Source organism: Scaptodrosophila lebanonensis, unplaced genomic scaffold (assembly GCF_003285725.1).
Source record: "Scaptodrosophila lebanonensis strain 11010-0011.00,11010-0021.00 unplaced genomic scaffold, SlebRS2 tig00000001-arrow-pilon, whole genome shotgun sequence".
In the NCBI taxonomy this organism is placed as follows: domain Eukaryota; kingdom Metazoa; phylum Arthropoda; class Insecta; order Diptera; family Drosophilidae; genus Scaptodrosophila; species Scaptodrosophila lebanonensis.
The window spans coordinates 16,809,484-16,830,628 of record NW_022060529.1 but is presented as its reverse complement, the minus strand read 5'-3'; the positions used below and the strand labels follow the sequence as shown (position 1 = coordinate 16,830,628).

The following is a 21,145-nucleotide window of genomic DNA, read 5'->3' as shown; positions in this document are numbered from 1 at the left end:
CAAAAACAAAAAACGGGCAAGAAATGTGGGACAACTCGTTACATTTATTTACAACAGGTGGCATCTCACTGTCATCTGCATGCACGGCGAATGCAAAATGAGTGCAATAAATTTCGAAATAAAATTGAAACGGGAGAATAAAGTTTATTACGAAAATGTAGGTATGACAATGAACTTTAATGGTAACCACTTATAATGGGATTTCTCTCCACTAGGATATGCTTATGGGCTGTGTACAGTTTCAATGTCCTGCCGAGGCAAAACATGAAGGCTTGGTGCTGTATTTGGAAGGCATCGTTAATTTGCAGTTAAGCAGCAAAACCGTGGGTCTCTTTGATACATTTTATAACTCCGTTAAGCCGATTACTCTGCTGCAGAGCAGCTTGGAGCTTTCGGCTCCTGGGAAGCTGGCTGCAGGCCGTTCAGAGTTTCATTTTGAGTTGCCACTTGTGTGTAAATCGGAGCCCCGAGTGCTTTACGAGACTTATCATGGTGTTTTCATTAACATTAACTATCAGCTACGATGCGATGTAAAGCGCAACTTCCTGGGAAAATCTCTACAGAAGGTGCAGCAGTTCTGCATTCAATATAAGCCAACGCCCCTAAGTGACGAGTCGTCACGTGCGATTCCCTTTAGCTTGAGTCCAGAAACGCTGCAGAAGAACGCCGCTAGCCCAAAGGAACGTTTGTCGATGCCCCGCTTCCTTATCACTGGTCGGCTGGACTGCTCCGAGTGCTGTGTAACGAAGCCCATCACAGGCACCTTGATGGTGCAACAGACTGAGGCAGCTATCAAGTCAATAGAAATGCAACTAGTACGTGTGGAGACCTGCGGATGCGATGAGGGCTTCTCCAAAGAATCCACTGAAATACAGACAATCCAGATTGCTGATGGCAATGTAATGCCTAAACTGGAACTTCCCATTTATATGGTGCTACCGCGTTTGTTCACTTGCCCCACGCTAATTACAAAAAATTTTAAAATAGGTGAGGATGCTACCTTTTTTATTAAATTCATCTATAATTTCTTTGTTTTTCGTTAATTACAGAGTTTGAGCTTAACTTGGTGGTTCTGTTCAAGGAGGAGTATGTCGTAAGCGAGAATTTCAAGATAGTATTAAAGCGAGCGTCAAGTCCACTGCAACAGACCAAGAAACCCGGAGCAGATCGAATAAGCTGACGAATGTCTAGCGCCATGCCGTTTAATAATCTCAGCTACTAAACGTTCAAACTTTCGTAGGATAATCTCTAAAGTGCGAACGTTGGTACTAAAATGCTATAGTCTCGGAATTAAAAAGAAGAGCATTAATTCTATACCTATTGCGAACACATTGAAGGGTTTCAAACAGAGCTCGAATGTTGGATGTTACAGTGTGAAATATTTCTTAATCTTAACAAGACGCCATCAATCTATCATAATAAATAAATAAATGATACTGCGGTATGTACAATATCTGATTTTCGAGTTAAATTATGTCAACCAATCCCTCCCACTCCTTTTAACAAATAGTTAATCAAAGCAACATTAGGCACCAATAGCCAAATAATTTTCACAATTAAATTAAAAGTACGGTTCTCCGCCGCGCTTCTTTCTCATGGGTAGCATTTAAATGAAGCCTCTTTAATCGGTTATCACTCAGCGACTATTTGGCGTACTTATGTATTATTAAATTCTCCACCTATCTCCTTCAATGTAATTCAAGCCTGGCATAGTCGTTTGTAACACAATCTAATAGCAACAAAATATTAATTTTTGGTTGAAAGTTGTAATTAAAAATTGTTAAGAGATTACGGCGACAAAACATAATTTTAGTATCTTATTTATCTTTCCAACACTTTATTCCGTTTACACACTACAACTTAAAAACTATGGTACTTCAATGCAATTGTCCTTCCGATAGAAAATGTTGAAATCAGAAGGTTTACTGTTTTAAAATATTTGTGTAGCGCTCTTTTGCGCGCACTTGCTAGCTTACCGTTATATTCGCTGTAAACAAACGCGTACTATTGTGAATGGCCAGTTATTGTTATTTCTGGCTTGAGTCAAAAGCTGCACAGCTGTCGCAGGCTTCGTATCGTGCGGACAACTGAGCTGTTGCGGGTCGATGTTATTAAATTATTTTCAAACCAAAAAAGTTGCGTATTATATTTATGTTAATATTTAGTTAGTTATTTCAGTTAGCTTAAGCGTGTGTGTAACCCGTGTTTATGGCATGTAAGTACACATTTAGAAATATACATATACTCATGTAAATTTAAAGTATTTGTTTGTTGTTGTTCTGTGACGATTCACCAGAGAACCTATGCACATGAACTTATCCTTCTAGAGTAACAAGTGAGTCATTTGAACTAGTATTGGGGCTATTATGCAATTATGAATACTGAGCGAACGTTAAAGCTTGAAATTGTACATCAATGTTACATCAAAAAATGAATCAGTTGAACTAGTACTTGTGTAAGTGAACCATTATGCAATTTGAATATTGAATGCGCGTTATGGCTAGAATTTGTGCATTAATGTTACAGAAAAGTCTTGTGAGTTAAGTTAAAATTATGCAAATTTTGCCACTGGCGTTAGCAGTTTATGTTAAGCTTAGATATAGAGAAAAAATTCTTCCGACTTGTATAGTGCATTTTGTTAGTCTTTTTGGGCTCATCCTTACACCATGATAGAAATTCGAGCAACTCAAGAGTTTTGTGACCTATTTTAATGAAGCCACACTTCAGTGCCTTTTTACGAGTAGGAACTTCCTTCAGCCGGTAAGTGCATATCAATTTCCTGCACCACTTTAAATCTTTAATAAGCCTTTGTGAGTACTTATATACATACATACATACGTACGTACATACCTACATATGCATATAGGTGTGCTCGTATGCACCGCTTTTTATGTCCGCCTTCGAGCTTCATGTATATAAGTACATACGAAAACATATGTACGTATATATGTATGTACAGATGTACGGGTATGCTTATAAATTACTTTGCATAAAATGCCAAGATGTTGAGGTGGGAAACAGCCCTTTTGTATCCAATAAGAAGAGTATTATATACATATATGTATGTACGTGTGTGTACAGAAGAGCGCTTTGTCGACGCAAGAAGTTTCAAGTTCACTAAATTATGTACATATCCATATACATATGTACATGTATGTACATACATATATTTACTCTATTTGGCGGCACAACTTTCTGCCATAAAGAACCGAATACACACACACATATGTATGCGTAAATGTATTTATTTAAGGCAAATAACCAGAGAAAAAAGCAACAAAGTGTTGCTTTCTCTTTCTATACACTAAGCTAAAGGGGACTCTTCCAACTGAAATCGAGCTGGGGAGAACGGACCTAGAGGGGGGAAGTACGGAGGCTGTCTGCAATTTGTGTGTCGCCAAAATGTACCACAGAAGTGACGCTTGTCTCTACCACTGCCAAACTTTCGTTTACATTTTTTTTTTTGTTGCTGCTGTTGTTGCCAGCGACATTTTACATTTGGCAAGGAAAATGAGTAGGGGTTGCCCCAAACTTTCAAGTAATATCCCGAAAAACTTTTCACACCAAATGTTGCCGCTGTACGTTCGCATTTATTTCGATTACTTGGCATTGTTTAGCATTGAAAAGTAAAATAAGGATTCGTAAGCTTGTCTTCTTGTGGAGTTTCTAAGGTTCTGAGCTCGAGCTTTGTCTGTGCGGCGCTGTCACGTCGTATAATTGATTTAAAATTAGCACAACGCTTTCAAATTGAAATTGTTTACATGTGCCATGGGATGACAGCTGTACTCGTATATACTCGTATATATGTAGTATCTGTCTGACTCTGTGTCTGTGTCTGTATCTGTATCTGTGCCTGTGTCTGTATGCCCTGAGTGTTGTTTATGCATCTTTAATGAACGCCAGGCAATGCCAGGTCTGCTGTAATCGCATTTCAATATGCTATACTCAAGCACGCCCCACGCCCCCATACTCGCTGTGACCCAACCAAATAACCATGCAACATTCCATTTCCATTCAGCCACCTGTCCACTAACATCGTACAGTGGGGCATTGCAGCAAATTGCATGCATTACTTAGACAAGATGTGGAACTTGGTAAACAAGATTACTGATATCTGTAGGTTCTTCTATTTCACCATCTAGGGGAATCATCACGTAAAAACAAAACATAACAAGCGCATCGCTATTTCGCTGAATAAAGCAAACATAAAATAAAAATTCTATTAAGCCTAAGTAAAATAAATTGTAATACAGCAAATGCTTATCAATAATATATAAAAAATCTGATAATATTTGTGTACTTAGGAAAAACTCACAGTTTCTTTGAAAGGAATGCAAGTATTTTAGCGACTTAAAGCTCCTTCCCTTTAATTTCTAATTGTGGCTCAGATCATGATATAAGTAAAATTTCCGAAGCATGCGAATTTTAAAAAGGCTTTATAAGTCAATATAAATCTAATGGCTTGTTATCTCCCTTCCTTTTATTTCTACCTCTTTGAGGATTATTCGGGCTTTACAGCTTTATTTGAAGGCGTCAATAATACATATTTAATTTAATGCAGACAAGCATAAATATTACTTTGGGTATAATAATGTTCCAAATTTTGTTTAGCTTGCTACCTATTATTATGTTATATTTTTTATTATTTTTATTTATTTTTGGTTGGCCGTTAATTGGCAAATGAATTATAAGTTGTGGGTGTTTCCCAGACAAATGTGAAACATATGAGAAAATTTAAAAACAAGACATATTCCCCCTAAAAGGTGAACATCACAAATACAAGAAGGTATACTTTGTAATAATAATGTAAAAACATTGCTTGACAGTCTTCTGTTCGACTTTTTCTTGGGAGTTAATAATAAGCTCTTTTAACTGGTAAGCTCTCCATTCTGTATTCAATACGATTGCAATTTGCAAAATATGTCGATTTATTAAATTGTTTTTGAACTGTGGTCCCACAGTGTGCTTCGTCGTCCCAGTTGCCAAAAGCAGCGATTGTGGTGGTCGTAAAGCCCGGTCGCAATTGCAATGGTTATGGCAACAGCAATGGAAGCGGCAACGGCAATTTAGTTTGTTCGGAGAAGTTTTCATAGTTGCTCTGACCCGTAAACGAGGTCAACAGAAAAACATTTTGAAAAATGCATATGCAAACGTATTTTCAGTTGCACTTGCAGGTGCTGAAACAAAATTCCTTTTCATCATCAAGTGCTCGCTATTGCAAAAACTTTTAATGGTCGCACAATTTAATAGGTGTTGCATGGTTTCTGGCTTCTTGGTCAACGGGGCGTATGGAATTCCACTCCTTTGTGTGCGTGCGTGCGTGGGTGTTTGTTTGTTTGTTTGTGTGTGTGTGTGTGTGTGTGATAAAGTAGCCAACAGCAACAGTTAAGGCAAAGTGAATTCTTTTCCGTTTAACATTAAGCGATTTGACCCTTGACCAAATATCCAGTACCAGCCACGTGCGAAACTTTGACCGAAGAGCTGTTACTGTAACTAATTGGTACATGGATCTGGAGGAGAGAGCGCGAGGGGCACCATGAGTAATTACGGTCTGGATTAGCGTGACGGTCGACGGCGCCTGTGGGCTGTTCTACGCTCCAATAAATTGTGACCCAAAAGGCAGCAGCGGATGCTGTCGGATCGAGCTTAAACTCGAGTCCTTGCTGGAGCCGGAGCCGGCGGCTATCGCAGCCATACGCAATTATGCCGCACGGCGTTGACGATGCTGATGGTGATGTGTACGTGTTTCAGCGTGTTTCCGTGATAATTTTAAACTTTTGCACCAATTATTTGCACGGCAGCACATTGCGCGCCCACATCTGCCACCACCTGACCCCTCACCTTTCGCGGGAGTTGTGTGTGGGGGCGCCTTTTGCAGCCTGTAGTTTATGCTCATTACGTGAGCGCTGCGCCAAACTCACAAATTGTTATACAAGAAAAGCCGCAGGCACTACACTCCAACACAGCGCAAAGCACACACAAACTCACATACACACACACACACCACATCGTAATATGAGCGCGCATATAACGCAAAGGAATTACATATTTTTGCTTTTTGTGCAACATTTCAAAACGAAATTTAATTCTCAGTTAAAGTGCTCCCCCAAACTATGTATGTTATACAACAAAACTAAAGTTGTTTTGCGAGGCAGTTTCGCGCTCCCACAGGGCGTATGCATGATATTTAATTGCCCATTTCGCTTTGCAAGTCTAAGAGGCGAACGGGATGGAATGGGAAACGGAGGCGGTACGCTGGTAACGCCTGCGCTACTTGCCAAAAGTACCGGAAGTACCTGTGGCGGTGACGCCCACTCGCAATCGCGCAGGCACTTGAGTCGCGAGCGTTCATAGTTTTTCTTACACACACACACACACACATACACATTCCAACTTGAAGAATAATAAGAGCAGTGAAAGTTTCTTACATTTTTGTTGTTATTCTTACGACGTTTCCGCTCCTTAGCCAAAATGTTGACAGTCACAATTTTTCTGTCTGTTTACCTTTTAGACATTTCCGGGCAAACAACTTGCGGCATTCACCCACCTCTGCCTGTCTGTCTGTCTATCTGTCTGTCTATCTGTCTCTTTCTTCTTCGTCATGCATACTTTTTGACAGTTAAGCTTGCATTTGTCATGGAACTGCCACCCGCACACAATCAAAAAGAAGCACACACACACACACAGTCACAAATTCCCATACACTCCTAAAGACGCATAAAAAGCGCACTCAATTTTTGTGACTGCCATTTGCCGCTTTATTCGCCTTTTACTTTTGTCAGCGCTTGCATAAACTATTAGTGACGAGCTAAGAACTTATCCTCGCCGGCATCGAGCTTATATACCCTTCCATGGGCCATACATCATGAATTTTAGTCTTCTATGGCAATTATTTACTACTGTGTCATTAGAAAGCATGTTTTTATCATCAGCCACTACTATTGCAAATTATTATGGAATTAAAGTATTTTCCTTTTGCCACCATTCCCGAGCAACAACACATTTAATTTAATTTGCAATATTTGTTCAAGAACTACTATTAATATTATATATCTTGCAAAACTGAGCATAACTGTGAAATAGTTAAATAATAACAATAATATGTGCACAAATAGCGAAAGTTAGGATATTTTAGAAAAATCTTGTGGGTATATAGTACGTAGATAGAAATAACAGGAATATGAAAAATACGGAACTATTTAGCATGCATTTGAATGCCCAGAGAGGTTTTCTTTCAAATTTGATGTGATTATACATGTCAGCGTCCGTTAACACAAGGTTCGCTTACAGCCAGGAGAGGCTTTAGCTCGAATTTCTCGACAAATAGTGACCGCGTCCTTGGCGAACTTGCTCTAAAAAAACGCTTAAAAAATGTCCGTCTAAGAGGGGTGTCCTGTTAAAAGAGGTGTCCGTTAAGGGAGTTTTCACTGTAGTCTACATATTGCAATGAGTATTAAAGCATACACATAAGTACCAAATTTTTCCATTATTTTTCTAGCAGTCATAATATGGCTTCTATTACCAAGCAGACTGTAGCCAAAGCCAAAGTTTATAATTTGGTCATTTAACCCAAACATTCTAATGAATGATAACTTGTTTGACGCCTAAGTAATGTATTTAATTAATGTAAGCAATTTAATATACCCTTTACTGAAAAGTATAAAGGTATTTTGCTTTTGTTGTGAAAGTTTGTAACACCCCGAAGAAAGAATAATGATGTCTATTATTCTTATACAAATGTACATATGTACTATGTACATATAGTATGATCAGCATGATGAAACGAAAGCGCTTTTTCAATGAAACGTTGTCGACCATGTCGAATAGTGATCTGTGATCATATGGTTGTCATACAATCTAGTTGTCTATATGATTTTCTATAAAAATATTGATTATTTATAAAGAAAGGGGAACGAAATTGCATATTGATAGTGTTGTGGTGATTTCGTGATTTAGTTCGTTTCCCTCTGACTTTAGCCAAATTTTGTCAACAATTTGGTACTATTTTGTATCTATTCCTTTTTTAAAAATCATTTATGCCGGTTGTGTTTAAATAAAGGTAAAGACTGACCATAAAAAAACTATTACTTTTTTTTTGTTAATTATTTATGCCAAACGCAGTTTGTGTTTAAATAAAGGTAAAGGCTGGCCATAAAAGAAAAAATTGCCAACATTTTAAAATTTCAAAACTAAATTCTGAGCTAAAAAAAAACACAAAATGTTCGTTTCAACGATTAAATTTCTTGGCTATTATCTGTGTCCATTTGAGAAGCCATTGTTGCTTATGGATGTTACAAAACCTCGCACCAAACACAATATACTCTTACATTTTTAGTGGGGAGTACAAAAAGCCAAGTTGACAACGCACTCTCCGCTATCATTGAAACTCAAAACTCAGCTTAAATGTGTTGGGCTGAGAGGAGAAGTCGTGGATTTTGTTTGTTTACTTTCAAAATTGTAAATGGATTAGCCACGCTGAGCGCGCCAAGCTTGACAAATTGAATTTGTTAGACTCGAAGAGAAGTTTTGAGAAAGTTTTGCCTGCACGATGTGGGTGGGCATGGACTGAGGATATACTATACGTATATATATATATATAGTGTGCCCATACGTATGTAGATATGTATAGTTTTTTGTTTCCGTGTGTGAGCGTCAAAACTAACACAAAGTTTCGAAAGTGTTGCAAAACAAATTGTTGTGTCAATACAGTCGGGAGTTGCCCGACTGATACAGCTAGCCAAGGGCCATAAATATGGGTGAGCTTTAAATCTAACACCATGTAATATAAATTGAATTTAGCTGTACACAACACATGTGCAACATGCAGTAATGAAAGTTGATTATTCCTTCAAAACTAAAGCTAAATTAAATACAAATGTTTTTGTTCTATTATAATATGTATATTATAGGTTTATATCGAAAAATTTTATATAAATTTGAAAATAAGCCCAATAATATGTATGCCAATAAGATTATATTCATGTTTGAAAAGATTGTTTATATTATGGAGTGAAAAATTAATATAAATCACTAATCTGATTGAAACTCATTCGTTTTCATTTTACTTTTTCGTAGGAAAGTTTAAACATAAATAAGATAAACACGGCCGGTGGTTAAACTGGAAAAAGATGCAACAAAGTTTTCCTCTTTCTTAACGAAATATGTATGTATACATATGCGCTAATTTTAACCAAATTACATAGACTTTGGGGGTCGTCAATGAGTTATCGACAATCCGAATTACTGCTCTTTCCTAAAAAGTAAAATAACGGCCAATAAAGATTTACTTTAATTTTCTCACCAAATAAGCAGTGAATACTTAAAAGGAAATATAGGGAAAAAAAATCTTCAAAATAAATGATTGAATACTTTGTACAACAAAGATGATGATCACCTTTCAAGTAATAATAAAATTACTTAAACCGACAAGTGTTACATACTTGTATATTTACGAAAGTATTTCCAAAAATATGTTTAAAAGAGCTCAAGCTGATGATAAAATATATTCAAATGTTTTCATATTTATTAAAAAGTGTTTTTAATCCCAAAAGCCATGCAACTCGAGGACTGTGTTATTTCAAGTGTGTAGTTGCAATATTCGCACCATTTGTAATCGATGTCAATGTCGAGTGCTGCCAAGTCAAGTGCTGTAGTTTGCATTTTTATTTTTGTTTAGTGCAGTGCAGCCAATTTTATTTCATATTTTTAACACACACACACACATATACAGGCAAGTGTGACCCACTAAAGCAGTGAATGCTTCAATTTTGCGCTGGGTGGTTGAACAGAGAAGAGAGAAAACCAGAGAAGAGAAGAGAAGAAGAAAAACGCACACTAAGCTAATTGTAATGTAAAAATGTAAATCCAACCAACACATTTTGCTGTGGCTAGAAATGTGACGCCCCGCCACTTTAATAAACCCTTTGCTAGTTGTGTTAAATCCATGTTCTATAGCTCGCCAAAATGTTACCCCCATACGTCATTTACATTATTATGATGAGATGCAAATCTCGTTAAAGGACACTTCAGCCAGCCAGCCAGCCAGCCAGTCACCCAGTTGGCTGCTGCTGCTGCTGCTCCTGCCTCTGCATCCTTAGTCATAGACCGCCGCCACACTTCAATATGTATGCCATATGCTTGGATGTGTGTTTGTGTGTGTGTGTGTGTGTGAGCTTGTGTGTTATTCTTATGCAAATTACATTTCCTGTGTTTGAGCTACAGCTTGTAGCTACATGTGTATTTTGCATACACACTCACAAACACAAATGTATATACATATGTATACGAAAAAAAAAATATTATACAAAATTCTTTGTAAAAGTCACCGACAGGCTGGCAGAGACGTTGGCGGAGGCAGAGGCAGATACAGAGGCAGGGGACAGAGATAGGGACAGAGGCCGAAGCTTTGCCTCATAAATGTTTTTGCTGTGCATATTGTACCGTTATGACATATTTGTTGCTGCTGAGTTTGCTTAGTATCTGATTTGCATTTGAAAAGTTTAGTGTGTGTTTGTGTTTGCGTGTGTTTGTGTGTGTGTGTTTGTGTGTGTATCCAAGTGTGTGAGTGCGCCATGTGTCCATTTGTTTGTTGAGATTTTCTTATCACAGCAGGACTTTTGCGATTTGGCTCAGACATTTGTTATATTTTCTACTTATTCGTTTCTACTTGTATTTATTTATTTATTTTATTTCTTATTTGGACACGTTTGCGTGCTTGCTTGCATTTTTATTACCAAGTATTTGATACTCATTAGCGCTGGCGGTGAGTTATCAGCCGTGCAAATACCGCATCAGCAAATTTTGGTTAGTTCTATCTTGCTCTCTCTCTCCCTCTCCATCGATTTGGCTCTCACGTTGTCTCCCTCTTCCCACGCAGTGTCCCAATAGTTAATGGCCGACGGAGCAGCACGTCTGACAATTGGAAATTGGAAGTTAAACCATTAAATAAATGAGCGTCACACGATTCAAAGCCACTGACTGCTCTGTGGTATTTTTTATCTTTTTTCGATTTGCACAGTCATGCGACGGAGGCGGCAGAGGCGGCAACCCTCCCCCAACTCCCCTCCCCACCCACTAACCATTTTCAACTACCATTCAATTCAAACAGCCGCCGCCAAGCGGCATTCGCCATCCAGGCAGCCACTTTGATTTGCTCTTGTTCGCTTTTCCCTTTTATACACTGTACCGCCGCCAAAGAGTAAAAAAGGAACTATGGAATTGCAGTGTAGTATGTGACACACAAACGTTTCCACAGAGCCCTAAATTAAATAAAACATATATGCGCCATTTTTTGCAAAATTAGTCCTTTAATTGATGAGCTAAATTGATGCTCGCGCCAACATACAAAGTTTTCGCAATAAAATATTAATGTAGACATAGATATGCTTTTTACAGTATTACTATCTTTATGGAGCCATTTCTGCAGTAGGATTTTTGATACTTCAATTTTACTTGCAATTTGAAAACTTTAATAATATCCTAACAAATAATAATATATCCACACTTAATTATTTAAATATTTTATGCGTAGTCTTGTTTCGGTAGGATTGGTTATAATCAATATTATTATTCTTAAAAATCAAAAAAGAAGATGAAAATAATAACAAAAACTACTGAAAATAAGAAGCTCACACAAAAGCACAAAAAAAGTTTTAATCTCATACTTATTTTTGTTTTGAAAGCATGTTCAATCAATCAAATATGCAAATCTGTCATGTACTGCTTTTATTACTCAAACAACAATTTAAGTAATTTGTTAAATTAAAAATAATTTATACGCATTTTTTGTTCGTAAAGCATTTAGGGTATTCCGTGGAGCACACAGCCGGCTGCTTTCGAGTTGGCATTTTTGGTTTGTAAAAAGGCAAAACATCAGCAGGCAACAACAGGAAGCCTGTTTAAAAGTCAACAGTTTTAACCTAATCACAGTGGATTTTATTGCCGTTGCCTGCCACTGCAAATCGATACGAACACGAGCACGAAATGCCCTCAACCATGCCTCAATACCATAGTCCCGAAAAACGCCCATTGTGCGTGGCGGGTGGGGGTTGAGGGGTGGGGGTGGGGGACGGGGGATGGGGTCGCCGCTATGCTTTGAAGCTAAAGAATGATTAGGTTTTTGCGCTGCGTAAGAGTTTTCGGGTGCGTTAAGTGCCGAGCTTTGGGTTTCTAACCGACTATTAGGCGAGTGAAGGGTGACGAAGTTGTAAGCTCCAATGTTATTTATCTCTAGATTAAATGGATTTGTGTGCAAAATTGTCTATTTAGTTCAACGGCAACAGCATCATCATCAACAGCAGTTGCGGAAGTGAAGTAGAAATGTAGCAAGTCAGTTTATTGTTTGAACTTTTGAGAGGTAGACCCAGGGCCAATGTCGGTATGAGGTACACCAATTGGCAGCAGAGTAGTAACAACATATTGGATAAACGCAGGACGCCCAGCTTACTGCCATACAATTTGCAGGTTTTAGTCTCAATTAGAACTGACAAGTGCTGATGAAGTGCTTAAGTGCGCTCTGATTACTCAACCCTGTGCATAGTATAGTACTAGTATGTATGTGTGTTGAAACCCATTTAACTAGTAATGGCTTTGACGATGTACGGCAATGCAAGCCAGCCTCTAATCTTATTTTCTGTTTATTCCAGAGCTACTTTAATAGATTAAGATAAAACAAAATTAAAATACTTCCACGTGGTTTTCAATATGCTGCTCACTCCATAGTTGTACCTTCATTGTCTTTTTATTGCCAACTAGCATACCCGGCTTGTGTTGCTGCGGAACACCTCTCTCTATTTAATTGTATATTGTGTGCACATGCTTGTATTTGTGCCTTAATAGGGGCTTTCACTGGACTATTGGTCCGCTGATTTAGCCATTTCTACAACGAGGAAGGGACATTTTCTAAAGGTTTTTCCAAAATAAGAAACCAGTATGTATAGCCTTTTAAAACAAACCAAACCATATCAGTATATTTTTGTTAATCGAAAGTTCATACCTTTGAAATTTACTCTATTACTACTAGAAAGAGGGGTTTTAAAAAAAAATAATATTCAAATTACAGAAAGATAGATAGAATGTTGATAAAATATTGATAGAAGTTAGATATAAGATAGATAGAAGGTGGATCGAAGATTGATAGAAGATAGATACAACATAGATATGTGATAGATACATAGAAGATAAAAATAAAATAGGAAGAAGATTGATAGAATATAAATATAAATGATATAAGATAGATACACGATAAATGGAAGAGGATAGATAGAAAATATATAGAAGATAGATAGAAGATAGATAGAAGATAGATAGAAGATAGATAGAAGATAGATTGAAGATAGATAGAAGATAGATAGAAGATAGATAGAAGATAGATAGAAGATAGATAGAAGATAGATAGAAGATAGATAGAAGATAGATAGAAGATAGATAGAAGATAGATAGAAGATAGATAGAAGATAGATAGAAGATAGATAGAAGATAGATAGAAGATAGATAGAAGATAGATAGAAGATAGATAGAAGATAGATAGAAGATAGATAGAAGATAGATAGAAGATAGATAGAAGATAGATAGAAGATAGATAGAAGATAGATAGAAGATAGATAGAAGATAGATAGAAGATAGACAGAAGATAGATTGAAGATAGATTGAAGATAGATTGAAGATAGATTGAAGATAGATTGAAGATAGATAGAAGATAGATAGAAGATAGATAGAAGATAGATAGAATAGATAGAAGATAGATAGAAGATAGATAGAAGATAGATAGAAGATAGATAGAAGATAGATAGAAGATAGATAGAAGATAGATAGAAGATAGATAGAAGATAGATAGAAGATAGATAGAAGATAGATAGAAGATAGATAGAAGATAGATAGAAGATAGATAGAAGATAGATAGAAGATAGATAGAAGATAGATAGAAGATAGATAGAAGATAGATAGAAGATAGATAGAAGATAGATAGAAGATAGATAGAAGATAGATAGAAGATAGATAGAAGATAGATAGAAGATAGATAGAAGATAGATAGAAGATAGATAGAAGATAGATAGAAGATAGATAGAAGATAGATTGAAGATAGATTGAAGATAGATTGAAGATAGATTGAAGATAGATAGAAGATAGATTAGAAGATAGATAGAAGATAGATAGAAGATAGATAGAAGATAGATAGAAGATAGATAGAAGATAGATAGAAGATAGATAGAAGATAGATAGAAGATAGATAGAAGATAGATAGAAGATAGATAGAAGATAGATAGAAGATAGATAGAAGATAGATAGAAGATAGATAGAAGATAGATAGAAGATAGATAGAAGATAGATAGAAGATAGATAGAAGATAGATAGAAGATAGATAGAAGATAGATAGAAGATAGATAGAAGATAGATAGAAGATAGATAGAAGATAGATAGAAGATAGATAGAAGATAGATAGAAGATAGATAGAAGATAGATAGAAGATAGATAGAAGATAGATAGAAGATAGATAGAAGATAGATAGAAGATAGATAGAAGATAGATAGAAGATAGATAGAAGATAGATAGAAGATAGATAGAAGATAGATTAGAAGATAGATAGAAGATAGATAGAAGATAGATAGAAGATAGATAGAAGATAGATAGAAGATAGATAGAAGATAGATAGAAGATAGATAGAAGATAGATAGAAGATAGATAGAAGATAGATAGAAGATAGATAGAAGATAGATAGAAGATAGATAGAAGATAGATAGAAGATAGATAGAAGATAGATAGAAGATAGATAGAAGATAGATAGAAGATAGATAGAAGATAGATAGAAGATAGATAGAAGATAGATAGAAGATAGATAGAAGATAGATAGAAGATAGATAGAAGATAGATAGAAGATAGATAGAAGATAGATAGAAGATAGATAGAAGATAGATAGAAGATAGATAGAAGATAGATAGAAGATAGATAGAAGATAGATAGAAGATAGATAGAAGATAGATAGAAGATAGATAGAAGATAGATAGAAGATAGATAGAAGATAGATAGAAGATAGATAGAAGATAGATAGAAGATAGATAGAAGATAGATAGAAGATAGATAGAAGATAGATAGAAGATAGATAGAAGATAGATAGAAGATAGATAGAAGATAGATAGAAGATAGATAGAAGATAGATAGAAGATAGATAGAAGATAGATAGAAGATAGATAGATAGAAGATAGATAGAAGATAGATAGAAGATAGATAGAAGATAGATAGAATAGATAGAAGATAGATAGAAGATAGATAGAAGATAGATAGAAGATAGATAGAAGATAGATAGAAGATAGATAGAAGATAGATAGAAGATAGATAGAAGATAGATAGAAGATAGATAGAAGATAGATAGAAGATAGATAGAAGATAGATAGAAGATAGATAGAAGATAGATAGAAGATAGATAGAAGATAGATAGAAGATAGATAGAAGATAGATAGAAGATATTTATAAGATAGATAGAAGATACAATGAAGATTGACAGAAGATAAAAAGAAACGATAGACGATTGATATAATATTGATATATACAAGTATATTGATACATTTCCTTTTTTTTTTGTAAATCTTCATATCATTAATAGAAGATAGATAGAAAACAGATGGAAGATAAATTGAGTATAGATAGAAACAAGATTGATAGATGACTTATAAAAGATAGATAGAAGAGAGATAGATAGTAATAGAATATAGATAGCTTAATGCATAGATATATATAAGATAGATTATAGCTAGAATTTACAATGAAAACATAAACACTTTTTTAACTATTCACTATTTCAAATCAGTAATCATTAATTACTATTTCCAAATCGGAAAGCAACTATTGTTTCTCAAACCATTCTCAAACTTATTTGTAATATGGCAAATCTTTATGCAAAAAATTGCGGAATGCATGTTAAGTCCTTTTCAATTTTCAACTATTGAGTTTCTCTAAACTCATTGAATTGGATTTGGTTAAGCCTGTATCGGTGCTATGAACAGTGCGTTAATGTATAATTAAATGCCTCCAGCATTGCAAAATATTTATTTTAAATAAATCAGAAAAGTCATATAAATGTTTCACTCACATAGTATATCAATAAGATGCTTCTTAATTAATTGTTTTAATGATTGCTATTTGTGGGGGAAAAATAAGGAGAGAGAGTGTAATAAAATCCATATGAATAATTAAAAGCTTTTGCGTTAAAATGTGCAAATAATAAATTTCATAATTACGCATTGCCAGATGAATTATGTGCTCATGTTTCGTATAAAGTTCAATTTTTTCAAAAATAAAATTGTTTTTTTTATTGAAATGAAAAATGCTGGCTAAGCATTTATTCATTAAAGACAAATGTGAATTTAAATTTGTAATTAATTTTTGAGCAGTTTTTAAAAGGGAAAACATTGTTTTGTAGTATGATAAAAATCAGAAAAACCTGCATTGCGGTTGCATTTAACTTATTGGTTTTATAGTTATTCAGAAAAGCCTGCAGACAAAACCGTAGCTTAATTAGATGGTCGCATTGTGAGGCACTTTAGATAGTAATTTAAAATAATACCCTTTGAACAATTGTGGTGCGATAAAGTTGTTTTGGGGCACAGCTGATTAGGCCGTACATCCGAACATTCTATAGGCAATTTTGGGCATTTTATTGTTGCGCTTTTCCAGCTGGCAGGCCACATCGTTGGGTCGTTTGCGTAATGCTCTGCATTCCTTTGGACACTGTCTGTGTTCTTGTTGTTGCTGATCCGCTGCGGTGGCCCCTTTGTGCTTATGGCGAGAAATGCTTTCTTTATGTATTAATACTCCCTTCTGCACTCGAGCATTGCCAGCAAGCACAGCGCACATTTATACGGAATGACTTCAGTGTATCACGTAGTAAATAATTCCTTTGTGGCGTTGTCTTGGTTTGGCTTTCTGCCGTTTCCCAACTTACGTCGCCATCGCCATCACCATCGCCATTCCCATTGCCATTGCCATCACCATCGTCATCGTCACACAAGAAGAAGAAGAAGAAGAAGAAGAAGCTGATGTTGGAAAATTGGTCTATGTGGGCGTATGGGCATATGGGTATGGGTGTGTGGGCGTATGGGTGTTTGGATGTATTCGATGTGCAAGTATGGGCGTGAGGCGTACAAGCGTCTGCTGCTGCTGCTGCTTTTATTGTTACGTGGCAAATACAACATAAAACGAACGTGTAAATGTTATTTCTTGATTTATTTTAGTGGTGCATGCAGATGCTTACGCCACCGATTTTAAGGTTTTTCTTTCATACGTTACGTATACGCCATGGCAATGGCAACGGCAACGGCTACGGCAACGTCAAAAGCAAAAGCAATGGCATTGGCAATGGCGACAGAGCGTAGAGCGAGCCCGCTAACAAATATAAAAATTCTGCTTACCTTGCACAAATATTTATATATTGTTGCTACATAATATAAAATTACTGTGAGCTGGTACTGTTGGTCTTGATGGGGCCCAGGTAGAGGGTAGAGGGTAGAGGCACCAGCTTTGGCATTGTCGGCCGGTGCAAATTGGTATAGCAAATTTTTCATTGCTCGCATTTTCGTATTTTGTGTGTGTGTCTGTATGTGTGTTTGTTTGCTGAGTATTTTGTAATATTTTCTTTATTTCTTTATGTATTTTCTCTTCTTTTTTTTTTTTTGCGTAGACACAAAGTAAATACCTTTGGATGCAGTGACTTCACACACATAAGCAGACAAGCAACGTGAAAGTTGTAGGATTAGGAGGGTGGTAGGGAGGTAGGGCGCTAGGGAGGGGGTACATGGAAGAGCTAGGCATGCGGCTGTCTTCCGTGTTGCCTGTTGACGCAAATTGCCGAAATTGCCTGCGGTTCTGTTTACATGGCGAATGTAACAGACAAGTGACAGCCGCACGCACACCAAATTCAAATAAAAGCCAATGCTAAACCAAACACCATCTATGGTTGCCTGCAGGGGGAAGAGGGGGAAGAGGGGGAATCAATGGTGGTTAGGGCAGGCGGCAGGGCAATACTAAGCAGCAAGCCTTATTTAATTTTGACATGTGCTCGACTTTTATACATAAACATACAAACATTCTATATAGTAGTATGTATGAAAATATATATGTACATATGTATGGCATGTATTGCCAATTCAAATTTAAGCGAATATGTGTACATTCTGATACTTATATACAATACACACACACACACATATATACGCACCTATAGTATGTGTGTGTGTGTGTGTGTGTGCTTTTTGATTTATATGCATATGGAAAAATGTATCTCAAATATTGAAGCATTGAATTAATCAATAAAATATTCCTTACCATGCGACAGTAAGTCTTGTTTTCTTTTTTCAACACAGAGACGTGTATTTAATTGAAAGGTTGAATACATAATTTATAAAGAGCGAAATGTAATATAATAAATCAGAGAAAAGCTGCTGGAAAACCTTGGTCGATTTAATGATAAGATAAATGTGTTTATACTTACAGTTTTCATTTATGCGTCATAATAAATGTCTTTCAAATTCGCAATTCCATCAACGTACGCCACTCCGCCAAAACCACAGTTGATTTAATTAATTGATTGTACTTAGTAATAAAGGTTTTCAGCGGTGCTAAAGCTGTCGTTCACCAATAGACCAAGTTTTCGTATACAATTTAATGAGTACACATTAAACTGAACGGCATGAAGTTAATCAGTGAAAAGTTTTTTCTGCTTCACACTTGTCTCAATAAAAGTTCTTGTCACGTCGTTCATTATTAACAATATGCCCATAATTCACTGTCATAACAGAGAAGGAGAAATATGCTTCGCTTCTCCTTTTTGTTGTGCATTTTGTGCATTCATTTTGTTGAGAAATGGGAGTAATTCGAAATGGACGTGAAATATTATCAGTGTTGCGGTAAGCACTCTTCTGATGTCAGTTAATATAGCTTACTACTATAGCTTACTACTATTCGAATATTTAGGTTTATTTATCCTCCTTCTTATACACTTTACTATAGTATTAGGTTTGTGCAAAGTATGTAACAGGCAGCATGAGGTATCTCCGACCTCATAAAGTATTTAAGTATATAAAAACAAATAAACTAGAGAAATCAATCTAGACATTTCCGTTCGTACGCATATCCGTCTGGATTAACTTGTTATGAAGACTCTCATAATTACGAGGCAGCATTTTATTTATTGGATACTATTCGCCAATACTGCCAACAGTTACAAACCTACATAAATTCAACTTGCACACCTAATTAGTACATGATCCTGCACTTTTGCTTCAAATTACATCCAATCGGTCAATGAGCTTACAACTGCAGCATCGATTTCGCGCGTCTTCTTCTATTTTGTTTAATTATTAATTAGTTAGTAGAGGAGAGAAAGTGCATAAGAGCTCTATATTCTCTTATTAGCTACCAAAAACAATCAAACATGATAGTCAACTCTTAAAAACACAATGTCAACAGAGCTCGCATATTTTAAAACAAAATTTAAAACTTTAGCTACATTTTGATTTTAAGTAATATTAGTTTATTCATATAAATGGGTCAAATGGTTCTGCATGTTCTTTGCATTCTTCACTATATTTGCAACATGTTCCACTCTTCTGATTCTAAAAAACGGCTACCAATTCCACAAAACTATTATGTACGAATTATGTGTGCAAAGTTTGGTTAAAGTAACTTTTGAAATGTGGACGGTATTGACGAAATCCTGTAGCGGGGGAAGGGGGGGAAAATTCCAAAAATAAAATAAACTCACAACAAACCTAATATACCCTTTTTACCCTACGGGTACGGGTAAAAATAACTTGCAATTTAAAAAAAGAAACAGTAATACTTAGTTATTTTAGTTAGATTAAAAACTTTTACTTTCTTTTAACACTAAGTTGATTTATTTTTTCTCTTATATATATATTTTATTTTAAATTTTATGCAGTCTTTCACGCTGCTACTTATTTCTAATTTCTCTTCAGTTTAGCACTCATGTGTATTTGTTGATTTTGAATAATTCCAAATAAAGTGCATATTTTTCGTTAAAAAAAGTTTGTACGTATTGTTTATATTTTACTTTCAACTCTAAGTAAATTTAATTATTCTATTTTAATTTTTTTTAGAATATTATGCAGTCTTTCACGCTGTTACTATTTTCTAATTGCTCTTCAGTTTAGTATTCATGTGTATTTCTTGACTTTGAATAATTCCAAATAAAGTGCATATTTTTCGTTAAAAAAAGTTTGTACGTATTGTTTATATTTTACTTTCAACTCTAAGTAAATTTAATTATTCTATTTTAATTTTATTTTTTTAGAATAATATGAAGTCTTTCACGCTGTTACTATTTTCTAATTGCTCTTCAGTTTAGTATTCATGTGTATTTCTTGACTTTGAATAATTCCAAATAAAGTGCATATTTTTCGTTAAAAAAAGTTTGTAAGTATTGTTTATATTTTTACTTCCTTTCAGCTCTGAGTGGATTTAATTTCTCTATTAAAAATTTTGTTTTCGAATTTTAGGCAGTCTTTCATGCTGTCTAATTGCTATTCAGTTTAGTTTTTATGTGTATTTGTTGATTTAGTATATTTTTAAATAAATTACATATTTCGCGTTGAAAAGTACTAAGTTTGTAGGTATTGTTTATATTTTCAGCATTCTGCTTTGTCCGTTTTGTATTTTCCAACAAACTTTTCGTTTCGCTTTTCACGAAATGAGTAACTTTTGGGCTTTTCTCTTTCTTGCTCTGAACGATTTCAACTGTTTGTGCTGTCAGAGTGTTCTTGAATGGCTGATTTTTGGCAAGTTCATTTTTAAAGTTCCCGCTGGGCTTTTCATTTGCTGTCGCCGTTGGGTTGCTGCTGGCTTCTGTATACTATGTCAAACAGAGTGCGCTTTGGACAAACACTTTTCACCTTTTTACTTTCATTCCATGGCATGGTTGGGGACTCCCTCAATAAATCTACCATCTGCCATATCTGCTTCACTTTGTGTTTTTACAGCATCAACAAAATAACTCAAAGTGTCATCCAAACTCTTCAAGTCTATTGTGTTGCCTTTGTTATTTTTATGCTTTTGTATTGGTGCTGTTGTTGCTTTTTTCTTATCCTTACAAAACGTTTGACGTTGCAATCGTTATACGCTACACGTGTAACAGGCG

General features: G+C 35.5%; 2 protein-coding genes across 2 annotated transcripts in view; both read left to right on the top strand.

Moving 5' to 3' along the window:
• The first annotated feature begins 27 nt into the window (after positions 1-27).
• On the top strand, positions 28-1,451 carry LOC115633941 (vacuolar protein sorting-associated protein 26C). Its single transcript, XM_030531459.1, has 3 exons — positions 28-157; positions 216-987; positions 1,050-1,451. The coding sequence occupies exons 1-3, from the start codon at positions 80-82 to the stop codon at positions 1,178-1,180; spliced, it is 981 nt and encodes a 326-aa protein (XP_030387319.1). The 5' UTR covers positions 28-79; the 3' UTR covers positions 1,181-1,451.
• A 679-nt stretch (positions 1,452-2,130) lies between these two features.
• The window catches only part of LOC115620602, a 62,210-nt gene continuing 43,195 nt past the window's right edge, over positions 2,131-21,145 (top strand). The window contains exon 1 of the mRNA XM_030513935.1: positions 2,131-2,215. The gene's annotated coding sequence lies outside the window, so the exon portion shown is untranslated. The remainder of the gene's footprint in view (positions 2,216-21,145) is intronic.